We start from the raw sequence: 19496 nt of genomic DNA, 5'->3' as shown, positions 1-19496 counted from the left end.
TTCAAAGATATGGAAATCAATTCTGTAATCCATCAAAAGTGGTGAGGAGCCTGATGTGTATAGAAAATACAAAGGTGGTAACGAGAAAAAAGTTTTTGACTTATAAAAGGTAAGTTCAATTCCTTTACGCTTACAAACCAATATTCGGACCCTTGCTTGTCATCTTAATGCACCTAAATCTACTGTCCATAGATATATTCAAAGGGGGAAAATTAAATCGCATTCGAATGCCTTGAAACCTTATTTAACATCTCAAAATATGAAAGTAAGGGTGAGGTTTGTTTTGAAGCATATTGAAAGTTCAACACTCCATACAAACCCAACATATGTAGACATGTATTGTATGGTTCACATAGACGAGAAGTGGTTTTATATGACTAAAACATCACAAAAATTATACCTATTGCCCAATGAACCGGAACCACATAGAACTTGTAAATCCAAGAGATTTATAACAAAGGTTATTTTTATGAGTGCGGTTGCGAGACCTAGGTATGACAAAGACGGGGTTTGTATATTTGATGGTAAACTAGGAATCTTTCCTTTCACTTTTGAGGAGCCGGCGGCTAGAACAAGTAAGAATAGAGCAAGGGGTGTCATACAAGTAAAACCCATAGATAGCATCACCAAACTTGTGATCAAACAATGTTTAATCGAAAAGATTATTCCGGATATTAAAGCTAAATGGCCATCTGACTTTAGTAAACATATAGTCATCCAACAAGATAATGCTAGACCCCATATAAGTGACAATGACGAAGATTTTATCAAGGTTGCACAAGATGGTGGATTTCACATTACATTAGCTAATCAACCACCTAATAGTCCGGATCTCAATATCAACGATTTGGGTTTTTTTAGAATAATACAAGGACTACAACATGAGAAGGCACCTACTACGGTTACTCAATTAGTTGTTGTCATAAAGCAAGCATATGACGAAGTTAGTCCTACCACGTTAAATTATGTGTGGTTGTCACTTATGAATTGTATGACGGAGATACTAAAACATCATGGTAACAACAATTATAAGCTGCCATATATGGGAAAAAAAGACTTGAACGACTTGGACTACTACCTACTCAAATCAGCGCTCCACTATACATAGTGGAAAGGGCATTAAACGAGACTAGCAGCAATGCAGCAGTTTTTGGAAATCAGTGATCAGAAGTGGTGTTTATATATTTTGCTGTAATCTATTTTGATTTCATATTCTGGTATGTAATGGAGCAGTATATGCTAGGAAACAGAATTACCTTTTGTAACTTATGCAGTAGTTCATATCCTGATGTCGATGCAGACTCAAATGTGCTGCTGAATTCCTTCTATAGCTGCATGAGAGGAAATATTAACCTTTAATTTGAACTTTTGAATTACTAAGGCTCAAAAAAATATAAAGAAAACAAGAAAAATTATCAAGTTTTGCATTACCAAATGACAAGGCAGGAGAACATAGAAAGTAAAAACACAGTTGAGGCTAATAGTCATGCTAAAATTCACAAGGTCTGATTGAAATTCACAAGGTCAATCTAAAAATAAGATATATTTTGAATAATCATAGATTAGACCATATACTATTAAATTTACCACAAAATCGCAAAATCAATAAGTGATTATGCATACCAGTCTTCACTTGTAAAATCGGGGAAGAAAAATTGACAGCAGACCACTTGGGTCATCAAACTTCAGTTTCTTTGCTTTGGGATTTTTTAATTTGTCATCGGAAGTACGTTTTTTCATCTTCTCTGGGGCATCTTTAACATCTTTAACAGAATACTGTATGATTTTAGATTCAGGGGTATCTGCAACAACTTCAGCAATAAGGGGTAGAGATGGTGAAGATACAGCTTCAGAGTCAGGATTAAAGGTTGTGACTGAATCATTAATTAATTGAGATTTCGGGGAATCTTCACCAACTACAGTCGGGACAGAAGATGATGACGGAGAGATGGTTTCGGAGTCTGAGTTAAAGGAAGGGGCTGGATCATGTATTAATTGAGGTTCCATTATGTAAAAGGAAAAAAGAGAGATCGGAGATTTTTAGGGTTCTTCATCAATGGATGGGGAAGAGACAGGGACGCACAAAATAAGAAGGAAAGAGGAAAAGGGTGAGGGTGAGTAGGTTGGTTAACTTAATCAGGAGATTAATTAATTAGGAATTGTGGTTTATAAGTTAATGATGATTGATGTGATCTGTATAATATAATATAATATAATCTGATCTATTTTTATATTATTATAAACTTAATATTTTAGGTTGTGTGTAGAAATGAGAGGGACATCCCAAAATAGAAATTGTATAGAAATTAACGGGACATAGGGAGTACCATTTGTAGCATGTTCTCTAATAAAATGGTACCTTACATCAATGTGTTTTGTTCTAGAATGATTAACTGGATTAGATACTATAGATATAGCACTAGTATTGTCACACATGATAGGAATTTTGTGTAATACTAGGCCATAATCCATTAATTGATTTCTAATTCAAAGCACTTGAGCACAACAACTTCCTGCAGCTATGTATTCAGCCTCTGCTATAGAAGTTGATACATATTGTTATTTCTTGCTATACCAGGATACAAGTCTTTGTCCCAGAAATTGACAGCTTCCACTAGTACTCTTTCTGTCAACCCTGCATCCAGCAAAATCTGTATATGTGTAGCCAACAGCTTCAAAACTAGTTCCCATAGGATACTACAATCCCAAGTTTGGAGTCCCCTTCAAGTATTTGAAAATGCTCTTTACAGCCATCAAATGTGATTCTTTTGGATTGGCTTGAAATATTGCACACAGTCATGTTACAAACATGTTTTCTGGTCTACTTGCAGTTAAGTATAGCAATGATCCAATCATTCCTCTATAGCTTGAAATATCTACACTCTTACATTTTCTATCTTCATCCAACTTTGTTGCTGTAGAAATAGGTGTGGAAGCAGGTGAACAATCAACCATACCAAACTTTTTCAATACATCCTTGACATACTTAGTTTGGTTGATAAAGATCCCATCACTTTTTTGACTAACTTAAAGTCCAAGAAAGTAACTTAATTCCCCCATCATGCTCATTTTATAATCACTCTGCATAAGCTTAGAAAATCTCTGGAAAAGCTTTTCATTTGGAGAACCAAAGATAATATCATCCACATAGATCTAAACTAGGATCATATCTTCACCATGTTTCTTGTAGAAGAGAGTCTTATCTATAATACCTCTAGTAAAACCATGTTTCAATAGAAATTCTGACAGTATATCATACCAAGCTCTAGGTGCCTGCATGAGTCCATATAGAGCCTTGAGTAACCTGTGCACAAAATTTGGAAATTCTGGATCTTCAAAGCCAGGTGGTTGTTGCACATATACTTCTTCTTCTAGCTCACCATTTAGGAAGGCACTCTTAACATCCATTTGATATACTTTGAAATTTGAATGTTTAGCAAATGCTAGAAAAATTCTTATTGCTTCAAGTCTTGCAACTGGAGCAAAAGTTTCATCATAATCAATCCCTTCCTCTTGTGAGTACCCTTTTGCAACCAACTTTGTTTTGTTTCTAGTAACTACGCCATTTTAATCCATCTTGTCCCTGACCACCCATTTTTTTCCAATTATGGTTCTGTTCTTTACTCTAGGAACTAGTTCCCAAACTTTGTTTCTTTTAAACTGATTAAGCTCCTCTTGTATTGCAGATATCCAATCAGGATCCATTAGAGCTTCTTCAGTTTTATTGGGCTCTATTTGAGACAGAAGGCATGAATATAGGCACTCATTAGTTGTTGCACTTCTAGTCTTCACGCCAGTAGTAGGATCACCAATAATTTCTTCTCTAGTGTGACTTCTATCCCACTTCCTTGTATGAGTTTGTTGACTTGTGCCTTCATCATTTTCTTCATTATAGATCCTTCTTCTATTTCTCCCCCTGAGTTTGTGCTATCAAATTCAGGTGTTTAAGATGAGCTTCTATTCCTATGATTTTCCTATTCAGTAGACTCTTCATTGAATATCTGTTGTGCATTGACTTCATCTTCACCATCAGAATCACTATCAATATTGAGGTTTTCAAATGCAAGGGCTTCAGCTTCATTTTTATCAAGACATTCCAAACCTGGACACTTGTCATCATCAAAGGTCACATATGTGTTTTCCATAATCTTCTTTTGATGAATCACATAGACCTTGTAGGAAGTTCTCGCCGATGAATATCCCAGAAAAATTGCTTCAAAAACTTTTGAGTCAAATTTTCCCACATATTCAGAGTTGTCTGTCAAAATGTAACACTTGCTTCCAAACACATGAAGATGATTTACAGTAGGCTTCTTCTTAGACATGATTGAGTAAGGTGATTTTCCATGAGCCTTGTTAATGAGATATCTGTTTTGAGTATAGCATGCAGTGTTAACAGCCTCTTCCTAGAAACTTATTGGTAACTTGGCATCTTGCAGCATTGTTCTAACAGCTTCAACTAATGTTCTGTTTTTCTCTCAACTACTCCATTTTGTTGAGGTGTTCTAGCAGCTGAAAATTCTTGTACAATGCCTTTGTTTTTGCAGAATTCACTCAATGTTGCATTCCTGAATTCTGTTTCATTATCACTTCTCAATCTCTTTACACAATTGTGATCTTCAGCCTGTTTCTCTATCTTCTTGATGTCCTCAATTATGATGTGTGGAGTCTCATCTTTAGAGTGTATAAAATCTACCCAAGTGTATCTTGAGAAATCATCCACCATCACAAGTGCATATTTGTTCCTCGAAATAAATAAGACATTTACTGGGCCAAACAAGTCCATGTGAATAAGTTGCAATTGTGCACTTATGGAATTTACAGTTTTTGACTTGTGACTTGATCTTTTCATTTTTTTCCTTTTTGACAAGCTTCACAAACTTCAACTTGAGCAAACTCCAGATTATGCATGTCTCTTACCAACTCCTTTTTGACCAAGGTGTTAATTGCCTTGAAATTCAGGTGAGACAACTTTTTATGCCAGAGCTTGCTTTGTTCTTCTGATGCCTTGGTGTAGAAGCAACAATTACCATTCTTATTTGTTGAGTCCAAGTGTGCAACAAACAAACTTCCTTTTCTTGCTCCTTTCAGAGCAACTTCACCAGTTTTCTTGCTGATAAAAGTGCATTCTTATTTGTTGAATAAAACTTCAAAACCTTTGTCTGCAAATTGACTAACACTGAGAAAATTCACTTCAAGCCCAGCTACCAGTGCTGCATCATCAATGACAATATTTCCAGAAATAATCTTGCCATATCCCATTGTGAATCCTTTAGAGTTGTCTCCAAAGGTCACCAAAGGGTCATCCTTCTCCTCAAACTGTGATAGCAGGGCCTTATCACCTATCACATGTCTGGAAAATCCACTATCTATGATCCATATGACCTTCTTCATTTTGCCCTGCACACAATGAGTTTTAAGTGTGTTTAGCAACCCAGGCAGTGTTGGGTACTTTCTTCTTGTTAACTGCTTTAGCAGAAGTAGAATGAGTTGTTTCAAATAAAATAGAATTCAATGACTACTGTGCATTTTCCCTATTTATTGTAGACCCAATTTTTGTTTCTTTAAGGTCTATTCTCAGTTTGTGACAACTCTTCATCACTTACAAGTTGCAAGGGATGCAATCAAACTTGTCACAGAATGAGTAGGGATCATTTGCATCTGCTTCATTATATTTGCAGGCTCTTTCAGCTGGCTTGCTAACAACCTTTTTACAAAGGTGAGTTAGGTGATTCACAGAGCCACATTTTTCATATTTCTTTCTTGGAGCATCTACAACATAAGCAGAATTATTGCTTTTATTTACCCTATTTTCCCATTTTTATTTTTCTTTTTCTTTCTTACATCTTCAGTTTTGGTTTTTTTGACAGGTGTCTTGGAACCTTGATTATCCATGAGCTTCTCTTTAGTTTTGAAAGATTGAGTTTCTTCTGCATCTTTCTTCTCATTGTCTTCATCAACAATTTCTTTCTTGATAATCAACTCTTCTTCACTGAAGTTGACTTCACATGCCTTGAACATAGGTGAATCAACCTTTTTCAGGATTGTTGGAATATTTTCATTTTCTGTTTTGTCACCTATATTTTTCTTCTTGCTATTCAAGGCATCATTTGCACATGGCTTGTTTTTCCCATGGTATTGTCCAATTAACTCAGTTGCATTCTTGAAGGACTTCAATTTAACTTCATTATTTTCTAGCTTTTCCCTTAGCACTGCTTCAATTTCACTTGCACACTTGAGCTTGTTCTTCAGATATGCATTATCTTGTCTTACAGCTTCAAGCTCTACCAACAACAATCCAGCTTCTTGTTTCTCACTTTCAAGCTTCTCATTTATCTTTGCCAGTCTGCTAACTTCTTCATTAGCAGCAACCATACTTGTATATATGTGAAACATTTTTGTGCTCATCTTCTCTACAGTTTCCGTATATTGACTCACATTTAAATCAATGGTGGTGAGATTGGTACCTGTGATTTTGATGAGGATTACTATCCTTGTTCCAAGGCCATTAGTGCATAATTTCCAACTTCCTCATCTTCATCATTATCAGAATCATCCCAACTTTTTCCCTCTGTAATATAAGCATTGCTTTGTTGTTTCTTCATAAGAGCTTCATACTTTCCTTCCAGTTCAAGATAAGCTTTATCTTTCTTTGCTTTCTTGGGTTTCCTGCATTCTATAGCAAAGTGGCCTAGTTCGTCACAATTGAAGCACCTTATCTTTGATATGTCAACATATCCAGTTTTGTAACCATTTTTCCTATCAGATGTGTACTTCCATTTTCCTTTCCAACTGTTATCTTTGTTAAATGATTATCCTTTACCCCTTAAAGAATCTTGGCTTCTTTACTCTAGTGTTAGAGAACTTTCTTGCCAGATAGGCCATTGACTGATCAAGCTCATCAAGTTCATCCAAGATGTAGAACTCATCTTCTTCCAATTCCAGAATGACTTGTTCTTGTGAATCATTTGTTCTTTGCTCACTTGTTGAGGTAACCGGAGTTTAGGATCTTGGCTCATCATTAGAGGTCTGGCTTTCATTGACAATTAAAGCACTTGAACCATCTACAACATGCCCTTGACCAGTTCTTAATGATTTTCTTTGAATCATTTCTAATTCATAAGTTTTTAAAATTCCATAAAGAACTTTCAGTGTTATCCTGCTTACATCTCTCTCTTCTCTGATTGCAAAAATTTTCTGTTCCAAATGGTCAGGAAGTGTAAGTAAAAATTTCAGATTCATTTCTTCAGCTTCATAGTATTTTTCATGGAGCTGTAAGTCATTTATCAACTTATCAAACCTTTCGAACACATCAGTGATACTTTTTCTTTTGACTTGGCCGTGAAACCCTCAAATTTTGAAATCAGTATCCTTCTTTGATTAGATCTAACTTCCTCAGTTCCCTCACAAAGTATTTCAATCTTTTCTCAGATTTGCTTGGCAATGTCACAATTGACAATGTTGTTGTACATATTATCAAGTGACTCTAACAATATCAGCAGCAAGCCGCTATCCAGGGAAACTTTCTCTTTTTCAGGCTCAGTGTACTCAGAAGGGTCTTTTGGAGTATAATGAGCTGGAATGACCATATCACCATCTGTTGATTCCTCAACTCTAACCATAGGAGTGAAGGGCCCATTTTTGAGAATTTGAATGTAGAGTGGATTGGCCATCCTGAAAAACAACAACATTTTCTTTTTCCAAAGAGTGTAGTTAGCTTTTTCAAAAGTAGGAATTTTGATGCTACTGATTTTCTGTTTATTCATTCTTCCAAGATCTTGAATCTGTTTATTTTCAGATTTTGCTCTGATACCACTTGTTAGGTAATGAATTACACACTAAGGGGGGTGAATGTATTTTAGTGTTTTTTATACTTTTCTTGAACTGTTTTAGTTTTGAACAAAGTAAATCAAATCTTGTAGGAAGATGTGTTATAACAGAAATTAAACATGCAGCTATGAATAACACAGATCTTTCAAAACTCACTTAATTTTATATTAAAATTAAGAATGTTTTGCTACAAAATTTCTAGGCTCTTTGTTGATAAAGAGCTTAGCTTCTACTTGAGTGAAAATACAAGAATTCCTGATCTAATTGTTCAATCTAGAAAAAGGACCAGTGTTAACTTTATAATTTAGTTAACTGCTGGTTTACACAGTGTATAATAAGATATCCTATTAACTTTAGTAAACTATCACTTGTCATTTCCATTTTAGGAAAAGTATATCTTCTATTTCTGGCTTAGCATATCATTTCATACTGTGTTAACTTTGATCTTCATTTGTTAGTTTATCTTCACCCTTGATCTTGGACACTCTTCAAGCTGCTTTTCGTAGACTTGTCAATCCAACTGGTTGGATTTTTTGTTGATTGTTAATCTTGGATATTGAACTGATCTGCAAATTTTACTTTGAGATTTTACCTCGAGATCTTCAGTTAGGAATATAGAGATCTTGACATCTCGTTAAGTATATTGACTTATCGAGATCTCTAATTCTCCATAGTATATTTGACTTGTAGAGGTCTTTGAGTTCTTAATAAGAGAATTTGGCTTATCGAGATCTCTCAGCTTCATGTCTTCACTTTGACTTGTCGATATCTCTGAGATCTCTATTGACATTTTGACTTGTCGATATCTCAAATATCTCTAGTGATAATTGACTTATCGATATCTCTGAGATCTCTAGTGACATTTTGACTTGTCGATATCTCAGAGATCTCTAGTGATATTTGACTTGTCGATATCTCTAGAGTTCTCTAGTAAAGAAATGACTTGTCGATATCTCCAATCTTCATATCTTCAATTAACTTGTCGATATCTCTCTGAGTACTCTAGTAGCTTTCCTGACTTCTTGATAAGTCATTTGGAGTTCTCGAATGACTTCTCTATAACACTAAATATGTGACTTGTAGAGATCTTGACATAGAACATTTTTCCCAAAACAGATTTATTCAACTCCAAGCTTCTTCATAATTCTTCTGAGGCATGATCTTCTTGATCTTCTTCCAGATAGAATTCTTAGGCTTGATACTGTTTAAAGAAAAAGACTCCAGTCTGCTCCTTTGACATTTTTACAGACTTTATATGTTACAAGTACAAAATAAAAACTAAGATTACAATATAACTTACTTAGGGTTGTTCATTTGACTTAGTCTTGTTAAAGTACAGGCATGTCTTGCACAACAAAACCAACCACCTCATCTTCTCAAAAGGATGAGGTGAGTAAAAGGAAGAGAAAGGAGGTAACCTTAACTGTTATGAATGAGAGTGGTGAGGATCAAACAGAAGCAGAGTCACCCTTGGTCAAGAGATCAAAGAAGAGTAAGAAAACTGAGCTGACCACTCAAGCCACCTCTGTATCCTCCCAAAAGGATATAGTTGTAAATATGGGGATTAAACAGACTCTAGATAAATCCTTTCAACAAGGTGTGTCTATTGAAAAGAGCATTCACCCCAATGCATCATGTACAGAGTCTGCACATCCTGCACTTGATCAAATCCAAGTGTATGGTAGCAGAAATAAGGATGGCACACATAGTGAGAGCATATCTTTTGAAGCTCCCTCATCCATTCAGGGGGAGCTGCCAACACTCACTTCTGAGCAACAACTTCTAATCTCACAAATTTCCTCTCTACCTACAGTACTTGAATCCAATTCTCAAGTGCATGCTAAATCAAGTGACTTGGTTCAAGAAACCTTACTCACCACCCAGACACTACAATCAGATAGTGAGAGGCTACTAGCTGGGGTAGACCTTGATGACACCATCAAAAATATGGGGGATTCATCAGTTTTTACTGAAGACCCCATGGATGTTACAAATGCACCTTCATGTGCAAATCCGTCTTCACAGACTATTAGGTTTGAGGGTAGTACTCCTGAGGGGGAGCTATCTAAATCCTCTCCAATTCAATTGGAGGTTCTTCATGTAGGAACAAATCCCCTCAAAACCCTAGCAGAAATTGCTTTAGCAGTTGATGCTAGGAGTATAATTGTCAATGATCCTGCTATGGGGGAGGCAAGTTTATCACTTTCATGTGACAGTGCTTTGCAAGAAGCACAAGGATTTGAGGCCGGTGTACATGACAGTAACCCAGTCAAATCCCCTCCAATTCAATTGGAGGTTCCCACTACAAGTGGAGGATAACACAATGTCATAAACACAGAGCAATCTATGAGCAAAACTGTGACTTCAGTCATAGGTGGTTCTGATCCCTTAACAGCTCAACCCTCAACTTCACAAGCTCAACAACTACACATTTTATCTCAATGGCTACAAGAATCTGGTTCTCAACCTACATCTATAGATGATCTTCTAATTGAACAGATTTCTGGACTGACAAATATCTCACAACATCTACTCACTTATGATATGAGCGATCAAGACTATCAAGCCATCATGCTCACATACAATGAAGATGTTGAAAAACAGAAGGAGAAGATTGTGAATGATGCAGAGCAGGATGGGAATGTAGATGCCGGGTTATCTCAGGATTTTGTGTTGGAGATGGATCAAGTCTTGGCTAGATTCAGGGATGAGTATGTTACAATTCTTGGGAGCAATGCCAAGGCCTTGACTCCACAGGATGTCTATGATGTAGTCACTGAGGTCTACAAAGCTCAACTCAAGGCTTTTCACCTGTTTGGTAAAGCCCTAGAACTCAAGTTGACTGGTCATGAGGACAAAATAAGGAAGTTAGTGAAGGACAAAATGGATGAGATCATCCCATCTCAAATACAGATCACTTCCAAGTTCAAGCATTTTTCTGATCAAATGTCAAGGATGGATCTTACTACCATTGAAAAGGTAGTCAAAAATCTCAAACAATCCTTCATCTCTCTTCATATAGTGCTCCAACAGCAAATCACTCATTCAAATGACACAAAAGTCAAGTTGGATCAACTTTATCAAAGCAGATTGATCCTTCAGCTTTGCTCATGGATGGCATCAAACAGGCTGTGGAAGCCACTTTTGGCTCCTCAACATCTACTAGCTCTTATCTGCCTGGCGTCACTTCTACAAATCTGCAAATCTAATCTCTCCAAAACCAAGTCTCAAAATTGCAGACTTCTAATGTTACTCTCAATGCACATGTCCAAGCCTTGACTTTTCTAGTCAAGAGTCAATAAACAGACATCCAGACCATGGTGAACTCTCATAAGAACCTTCAAATGCAGAATTTTGTTGCTTTGGGGGCCATCATGGGGAAGCTCAACATTTCACTGCCTGCTTTACCTGAACAAATAAGGTCAGAGTTACCAACTCCCCTCCTCATGCCTGTCACCAAGACTAAGTGGGAGATTGAGGCTAGGATTCAACAGTCTAGGGATGCTAAATTAAAATCCAAAGAGTCTGAACAGGTGGGACAAAGCTCAAGTGCTCAAGTTGATATTGGGAAAGAAAGACTACGAAGGGCTGCAGAAGGACTCAATCAAGATCAGGAATTCAATGACCTTCTTGCAGCACTAAGGTTATCTCTTTAACACAACTATATGGCTTGCAAGAAAGCTTTGGGCAAGAACATCAATTTTATAAGAGCAGTGGCGGTGAAAGTTGATAATTTTCTAGAGAAAAGTATTGTCATGAACATAAATGATGGTGGTGTGGACATGTGTCTCCAAGTAACTCTTCCATATCTTCAAACTTTAATAGCATCTGAACTGGATGTAATGATTGATAGAGTAAATCCAGTTATTCAAGAAGACACTCAACTTCTCCAAGAGCTCAAAAAGGCACAGATAGCATCTTTTCCAGAAGCCTATCTATATCCACACAAAGGAGTAGTTTATGTTTGTCCAACAACTAATCAAGCAAGACATCTAATTGTTCCTAAACATTGTGCTAGATCAAACATGAGGCTGATCATGACATTGCAGTCTGATCTAAAGCACAAAAAGAACAAGAAGCAAGAGGATGTGGAGATGATAAGAATCTTGGATAGATACCTTGTCAATGTTGACACCATGCTGCCAAATACTCAATACAATTTAAGGAAATATGAGGATGATGATGAGCAGAAGGATGACAAACAAAAGCCTTCTGGCTCAAATCCAAGTCAAGCCTCTAAAGCAGTTGGTAGCAAAGACAAGAGTCAAGGAGAGAAGAAGGAAGATGAGAAGAAGGATGATGAGAAGAAGAGAAGAAGTGAGAGGAGAAGCAAGAAAAATCATGATGGCTCAGAACCACAACAAACCCTTAAAACCCAAACACAACTAGCTCAACCTTCAAAGTCAACAACCTCAAACATCAAACCACCTCAAACCTCTAAGCCTAAATTCCTATACAAGCAAACTGCTAACTCTTTTCTAAAAATTCCAATCACCACAAGCCAAACATCTCTAAAGAAAATCACAGTCCTACCTTCTGTCAAACCATCACACAAAAATCATTTCAAGTCTGTTGGGAGAAAACCTAAGAAAGCTAAGCCTACTGAAAAATTTGAAGTCACTGAAAGGGCCATCTGGAATTATTTCAAGCAGAATGATTTTCTACCCTTAAATTGGTGTAGTTCAGATGAAGACTAGTTTCAACAACTGGCTGAGCAAATAGTTAGAGTATGGGTTATTACTTTAAAGGAAGTAGGAATCTACTTTCAAGATGGGTCCTTCACTTTTCTGGGCAGCAATTTGATGGACACTCTCTTTCTCCAACAAAAATCAAGAGAGTGATAAGTTTGTTGAAAGATAAGGATACTACTACAAGAGCATGGAGATCAGTTCTAGCTGAATGGTTGATTGCAAGAGAGGAAAGAAGATCAAGGGGTATAGCAGAGTATGAGGAGAAAATGAGAAAGTATGATGAAGGGATTGAAATGTACATCAAAAGATCAGAAGAACTTAAAGCTAAAGGGATGAGCAGAATTTCTAAAGATGGAAGATTTCTGAATGTAAAAGTTGGCTCTTTCTCAAAATTCAGAATTAAAATGTTAGATGGTTATCCAAAGCAAGACAGAATCAAGCTGATAGAAGCTCTATCAGGGACTCCAAAGCAAGACAGAATTAAAGTGAAGATATGAAGATTAGATATCTCGATAAGCCAAATTCTCTTATAGAGAACTTAGAGACCTCTACAAGTCAAATCAACTATGGAGTATTGGAGATCTCGATAAGTCATTATACTTATCGAGATGTCAAGATCTCTATATGCCTAACTAGAGATCTCAAGATAAAATCTCAAAGTACAAATTTCAAATTAGTTCAATGTCCAAGATTAACAATCAACAAACAATCCAACCAGTTGGATTGACAAGTCTATAAAAAGCAGCTTGAAGAGTGTGCAAGATCAAGGGTGAAGATCAAAGTTAACACAGTATGCAAAGATATGCTAAGCCAGAAATGGAAGATATACTTTTCCTTAAATGAAATAATTAGTGACAGCTTACTAAAGTTAATAGCATGTCTTATTATACACTATGTAAACCAGCAGTTAACTGAGATATTATTAGGTCTCAATATGTTTGTAGAAGGGGGGTTGAATACAAATAATACCGTTTAATCGAATAAAATGCGGAATAAAAAAATGAAACAAAATTCAAGTTAAATAAAACTATTATTAAACTTGAAAGGTATTACAACAACGGTATCATTTACAAGGGATTAATCTCAAATAAATTATTCCAAATCTAGAATAAATTCGACATGAACTTTTTCTATTTTTGTAATAAAAAGGATCAAATGCTAAATGCAATTTGAGATTAAGTTCTAGGGATTTTGATCCGCTAGATAGTTACACAAGAACAAGAAAAGGATTTCTAGTGGATTAGATTTAACAATAAATACTAGAAATAAATGATCTGTGAATTTGCAATAAGTTCTCTACTATTTTTCTCTGTTCTGTGTTCTTCTGTGTTTGATATTCAATGCACTGCTTCTGTTGAAAATCAGCTTCAGTTCTTTTATATTAAATTAATCCTTGATTTAACTGGCAAGACAATCCTTTTAGCTTAGCATGACAATCCTTTTAACTGGTAGGACTTTCGGTAGGACTATCCATTGAACTGATAGAACTTTCGGCAAGACAATCTAAATGAACTAGCATGACTTTCGGTATGACTATTGATTGTCATACCGATTGTCTTGCTAATACAAAAGATAGTCTTGCTGGATTAAAACAGATTTTAATAAAATAATAATTCTGAATTAATTAATCAATTAATTCAATTAATCAATAAATTAATCTTTGCAGATTTAATTTATTCTCTTAATCAAATTATATGACTTAATTAATTAATAGAGAATTAATACTAATCTTGAGCAGCAACCATTCTTCTGAAAATCTTCTGAAAATCACTGTCAATTATGAATCAATTCCACCACTTAATATTGACACTCGATGTACTGTCTAGTTCATGAGTGACTAACTTCCGTGACGTTTCTTCATGCCTTGACTTTGATACTCTTGATTTTCTTCAGAATAAATCCTTGTAATTAATTGATACCCTGACGATATCTCTGTCACTTGATTAAATCCACAATCTTGATTTATATCACTGAGGCTTGATCAATTTCTTGAGCTTCTTCCAATAAATTAAGTCATCAAGTTTGTAGACGAACAATGTTACTTAATCCTTTGACATATGTTACTTTGAGATATCTCTCTGACGATAGAACCAATATTTACTTGTTACATCCTTATTTGAGTTGAGTTAAATCCTCGAATAAACAAATAGGCTATGACATATGCCTTTCAGATATAAAGCTAACACTGGTCCTTTGTTAGTTTGTAACAATTAGATCAGGAATTCTTGTATTTCTCTCAAGTAGAAGCTAAGCTCTTTATCAACAAAGAGCCTAGAAATTTTGTAGCAAAACATTCTTAATTTTAATATAAAATTGAGTTTTGAAAGATCTGTGTTATTCATAGCTGCATGTTTAATTTCTGATATACCACATCTTACTACAAGATTTGATTTACTTTGTTCAAAACCAAAATAGTCAAGAAAAGCATAAAAACACTAAAACACATTTACCCCCCCCCTCTGTGTGTAATTCATTACCTAACAACTCTGCATAAGCCTGGGGAATCTTTGGAAAAGCTTTTTATTTGTAGAACCAAAGATGATATCATCCACTTAAATCTGAACTAGCATCATATCATCATCATGCTTCTTGTAGAAGAGAGTCTTGTCTATAGTGTTAGTGTTTGTGCCCTAGAGACAACACTATTATGTTTATATTATGAAACATTTGGATTATTAATTATGATTATATGGATTATTCTTTAGTAATTTATTATATCTTTATTTTATGTGATAAGATGTTAGATTAATAAATGTCCTTGGAATATAATATGTAAATCTATATCTCTAAGTACGTGACTTAGAAATGAGATTATGAGAATAGTATTGATATTCCTAAAGGTCCCTAGTCAAGTATTATTGTTAAGGGACGATAATAAATACATTGAGACTAGTGTGTTTGTTGGCTGATGATCACATCTCATTGATCATAGGTATGGTGATACTAAAGTCAAAACACAGGCACATGTATTAAATACATGGTGCTGGATTGATCCGTTGTGAGATACTACATGTTTATAGTGTCATAAGTTAATCTCACAGTGATAATGATGTATTGGTCCTTTGACCTGAAATTATTATATTTCTATACGAGAATTAATACACTTTGATACTATTGAAAGTTATCCTTGACCGGGTAATAATAAAAGTAGACATTGGGTACATTATGAATCATATGAGAAATTTGAATGATCTAAATGGGATTTATCCCTCCTTTATTAAAGGAGTGATATTATTGGCCTCTTGATTGAGTAAGACTATAAAATGCATGGCCGTGCTCAAATACTGATTTTTTTAATAGTTTACTCATTGATCAAGGAAAGAAGGATTGAACGTTAGCAGATGATGACACAATGCATACCTCGAGTTTGATCTATAATATAAGGCTAAAGGGATTATATTACATTGTACATTATTCACGAAAGGTTTAATTGATCACCGATTTAATTATTATTATTTGGGTAACAATGATGTATTACTAGATGTCGCTCATTGTTTATGATTTTAAATTAGATTTAAAATTATTGCCAACGTAATAATAACCTAAAGGGTCGCACAAAGAATGATTGGAGGATTATTTAATTTAAATTCGGATTTAAATTAAATGTAAGTAATTCAAATTATTTGTTATTAATTAAGTATGACTTAATTAATTAAATAAATAGGAAATTTGAATTTAATATTAAATCTGAAATTAAGTTATTGGATGATTAAGTGAGACTTAATAATACAATAATTAGGATTTCGAATTTAATAATAATAATAACTCTAAAATTCAGTTTAGGGTTTGAGGCCCATTAGCTCTTGCCTATATAATATCTTTTTCTAATAGAATTAGGGTAACACACGTTTTATTTGATAAAACATAAACCCTAGCAGCTTGAAGAGAGATAGAGAGAGCAAGAAGGCGGCCTCAAGAACGTGCTAGTACACACCCATCCTCCGGGCAATCATTCGTGTGGATACCTTCAAAGCGTAGATCATTCCAGCGACGGGCTACGTGGTGATCATTCAAGACCTCCATATTTCCATTAACGTAAAGCTTCTTAAGGTAAACATACTAAACTACGAATTAAATATTATTTTTCGCATGGATCCTGCGGAGGGTTTCAATTTTTAAGATTTAATTTACGTTTTTCGTTGCGTTTATGTGCTAAAAAACCTTTAAAAGGCATCAGAGCTACTTGCGAAAAGTTTTTAATTCATTTATGTGTTTAACCATTTTCGATATATGAGCATGTATGTGATTCGCCATGATTTGATGTTGATATAATATGCTTGTGTATGTATGGTTTTGAATATATGATATTCATGTGAGTTGTATAATCATAAGATGATTATGTAATCTGTATATATACTGATATATACATGATTTATGATTGTTCTAATTATGAGAATCGTATTAGATACGGATTCTGAATTGGCTGCTGCAGATTTGCTGAAATCTGGGTTTGGTGTCCGATTTACGCAAACAAATACCCTATTCGATAGGTAAACGAGCGTCTGAAGAAAACTGATAGCTAAAGCTATCGGAGACTCATATGTAAGGCGTTTGACATCGTTTACTGCCCGTAAACAATGATTCTTTTTTTTCTAATTTGATTCTGATTTTTCTGATTTTTGTCATATTTCTTTTATGATTAGATAATGGATAATATGATATGTTAAGATCAGATTATGTGTTTTAACATGCTTTTATGTGTTGTATGAGTATGGCGGATAGTTATGGCCTTTCAACCTTAGTGTAATGGTGTTGGTTTTGGTTTTAAATACGACTTGCATATCATCAATCTTTGTAATCATAAATCTCGAATGTAACTCGAGTTATTCTTATAAGTTCATTAGATTAGTTTTACTTTCAATCATTTAATGTAATTGAAGACTCAAGAAGGCTATCCAATGGAGGTGATTCAAAGAAGAAGACGAGGAATACAAGAAGTCTAAACAAAGAAGAAGACTTATGTAATAAGTAGTTGTATTTATTTCCATCACCACATTAGATTGACCTTGATCTTTATCATGAGCTTGATAAAGATCACATAGGATAGGGCCATAACCAAACACATTTACTTTATTGCACTTACATATTGATGTATGAATGTATGTATAGAATAGTTAATGATGCATGCTTTAATTAGATTAATCATGCATGAATGTATGTATTAGATACGTCACCCATGCCATGCCTAAACAAGATAAAATCTGTAACAACTCAAGATTTTAAAGTTTACAAATGATTATGAGATTCTCGTGTTTATGAAACACGGAATGAAATATGAATCTTCTTTATTTCCGACATGGGGCGATTTTGTCAACAACGGGTTCATAGAACTTGTAAGGCTGTGGGTTTTAAGCGAGACCGCTGTGACTCCTCCACTACCTGGAAATCAAACCATTGATGAGTATTGATTTGAAGTATTTTATTCAAGGAAAATTTGAGAATCTCTTAATGATGGGATCATGATCGTTATAATAATAACAAAACCCTAATGTTTATATTAAGTTATTTAGATGCCTTCCAATATGTCCAACGCGTTAACCCCTAGATCGATAAGGAGTGGGTTCGCCAGAGCGAAGTACTCACATCTATCGTGGGACGGCGTGTTGAATTATATGATACTTTTTAGACCTTTGGGTTTTAACTTAACTAAGTTACCACAATAGGATTGTGAACTTAGAGGCATAGAGTTTGGTGAGATTTATTGGATAAATAAGAATAAATGTTGTTCCACTAAACTATCCAAGAGTTATATAGTTGATGTAATTGACAAATGTTGTCTACCTTATTGAATCATGTTTTAGGAGTAAAGCAAAGCTGAACTAAAACGTTGTGAAAATTTGGATCTTGGCTCACTAGAAAGTATATAGAAGATACTCTTTCCGAATTAATAGTTAGGGCTATTAATTTGATAAAATAGTGGGAGATATATATTTTGAATATATATGAATAATCACTTGAACATAATTTAATAATCATCTGTAAACTAATTTATCTTATGCATTTAAAACATTGTAGATATCAAATGGCAATCAATTCAAACAACTTCTCTGTGCGATCAGTCCTTGAGAAGGACAAGCTGACAGGAATAAACTTCCTTGACTGGCAGAGGAACTTGAGGATTGTCCTCAAACAAGAGCGCAAACTCTATGTCATAGATATCCCTTGCCCTGCACCTCTCCCTGAAGGAGCATCATGTGCTCAACATAATATTTATCAGAAACATATCGATGATGACACAGATGTTCAATGTCTCATGTTAGCGACCATGAGTGTTGAACTTCATAACAACATGAGAATATGGATTCTTATGATATGATTGAGCACCTTAAACGTATGCTTGAAGGACAAGCTCGTCAGGAGATATTTGATACTTTCAAATCGTTGCATGCATGTAAGCAGGGAGAACGTGATCCGGTTGGACCACATGTTCTAAGGATGATTGAGTATATTGAGTACCTTGCCAAGTTGGGTGCCCCGATTGCTGTGGAGCACCAGATTGACCTAATTTTGCAATCTTAAACAACAGCTATTCTCAATTTGTGATGAATTACAATTTGAATGAGATAGATAAGAACCCCACCGAACTGTTGGCTATGTTGAAAACTGCTGAGACCAACGTTCAGAAGGCATCCCCTGCTCTCATGTTGATGGTGAATAAGGGGAAGGCCAAAGGAAAGGGTAAATGTAAAGGCAAGAGGAAGATGGGATCTAAATCGAATGCCAATCTGACACCTGATCCGATCAAGCCTTTGAAGCCTAAAAGTGGTGTTCCAAAGGTTGGTGATTATCACTATTGTAAGAAACCAGGTCATTGGAAGAGGAACTGTCATGCTTATTTGGAGGACTGAAGAAGAAGAAGGTTGTTGTTACTGCTTCTGATTCAGGTATTTATGTTATAGAAGTCAATTTATCTACTTCTACATCTTGGGTATTAGATACTGGATGTGGTTCTCACATTTATATAAATATGCAGGA

General features: G+C 35.1%; 1 protein-coding gene across 1 annotated transcript; it reads left to right on the top strand.

Annotated features, from left to right (window-relative positions):
* The first annotated feature begins 334 nt into the window (after window positions 1-334).
* Window positions 335-1108, top strand: LOC141661051 (uncharacterized). Its single transcript, XM_074468032.1, has one exon. It carries the CDS (start codon window positions 335-337, stop codon window positions 1106-1108), a length of 774 nt encoding a protein of 257 aa, XP_074324133.1.
* Window positions 1109-19496: the final 18388 nt, after the last annotated feature.

The sequence above is a fragment of the Apium graveolens genome, chromosome 5 (assembly GCF_009905375.1).
Source record: "Apium graveolens cultivar Ventura chromosome 5, ASM990537v1, whole genome shotgun sequence".
NCBI classification, from domain to species: Eukaryota; Viridiplantae; Streptophyta; class Magnoliopsida; order Apiales; family Apiaceae; genus Apium; species Apium graveolens.
This window is presented reverse-complemented; position numbering and strand designations above follow the sequence as displayed.

Excerpts from the sequence above, each read along its gene's own strand:
- LOC141661051 (XM_074468032.1), top strand. The coding sequence starts at position 335 with ATGTATTGTATGGTTCACATAGACGAGAAGTGGTTTTATATGACTAAA.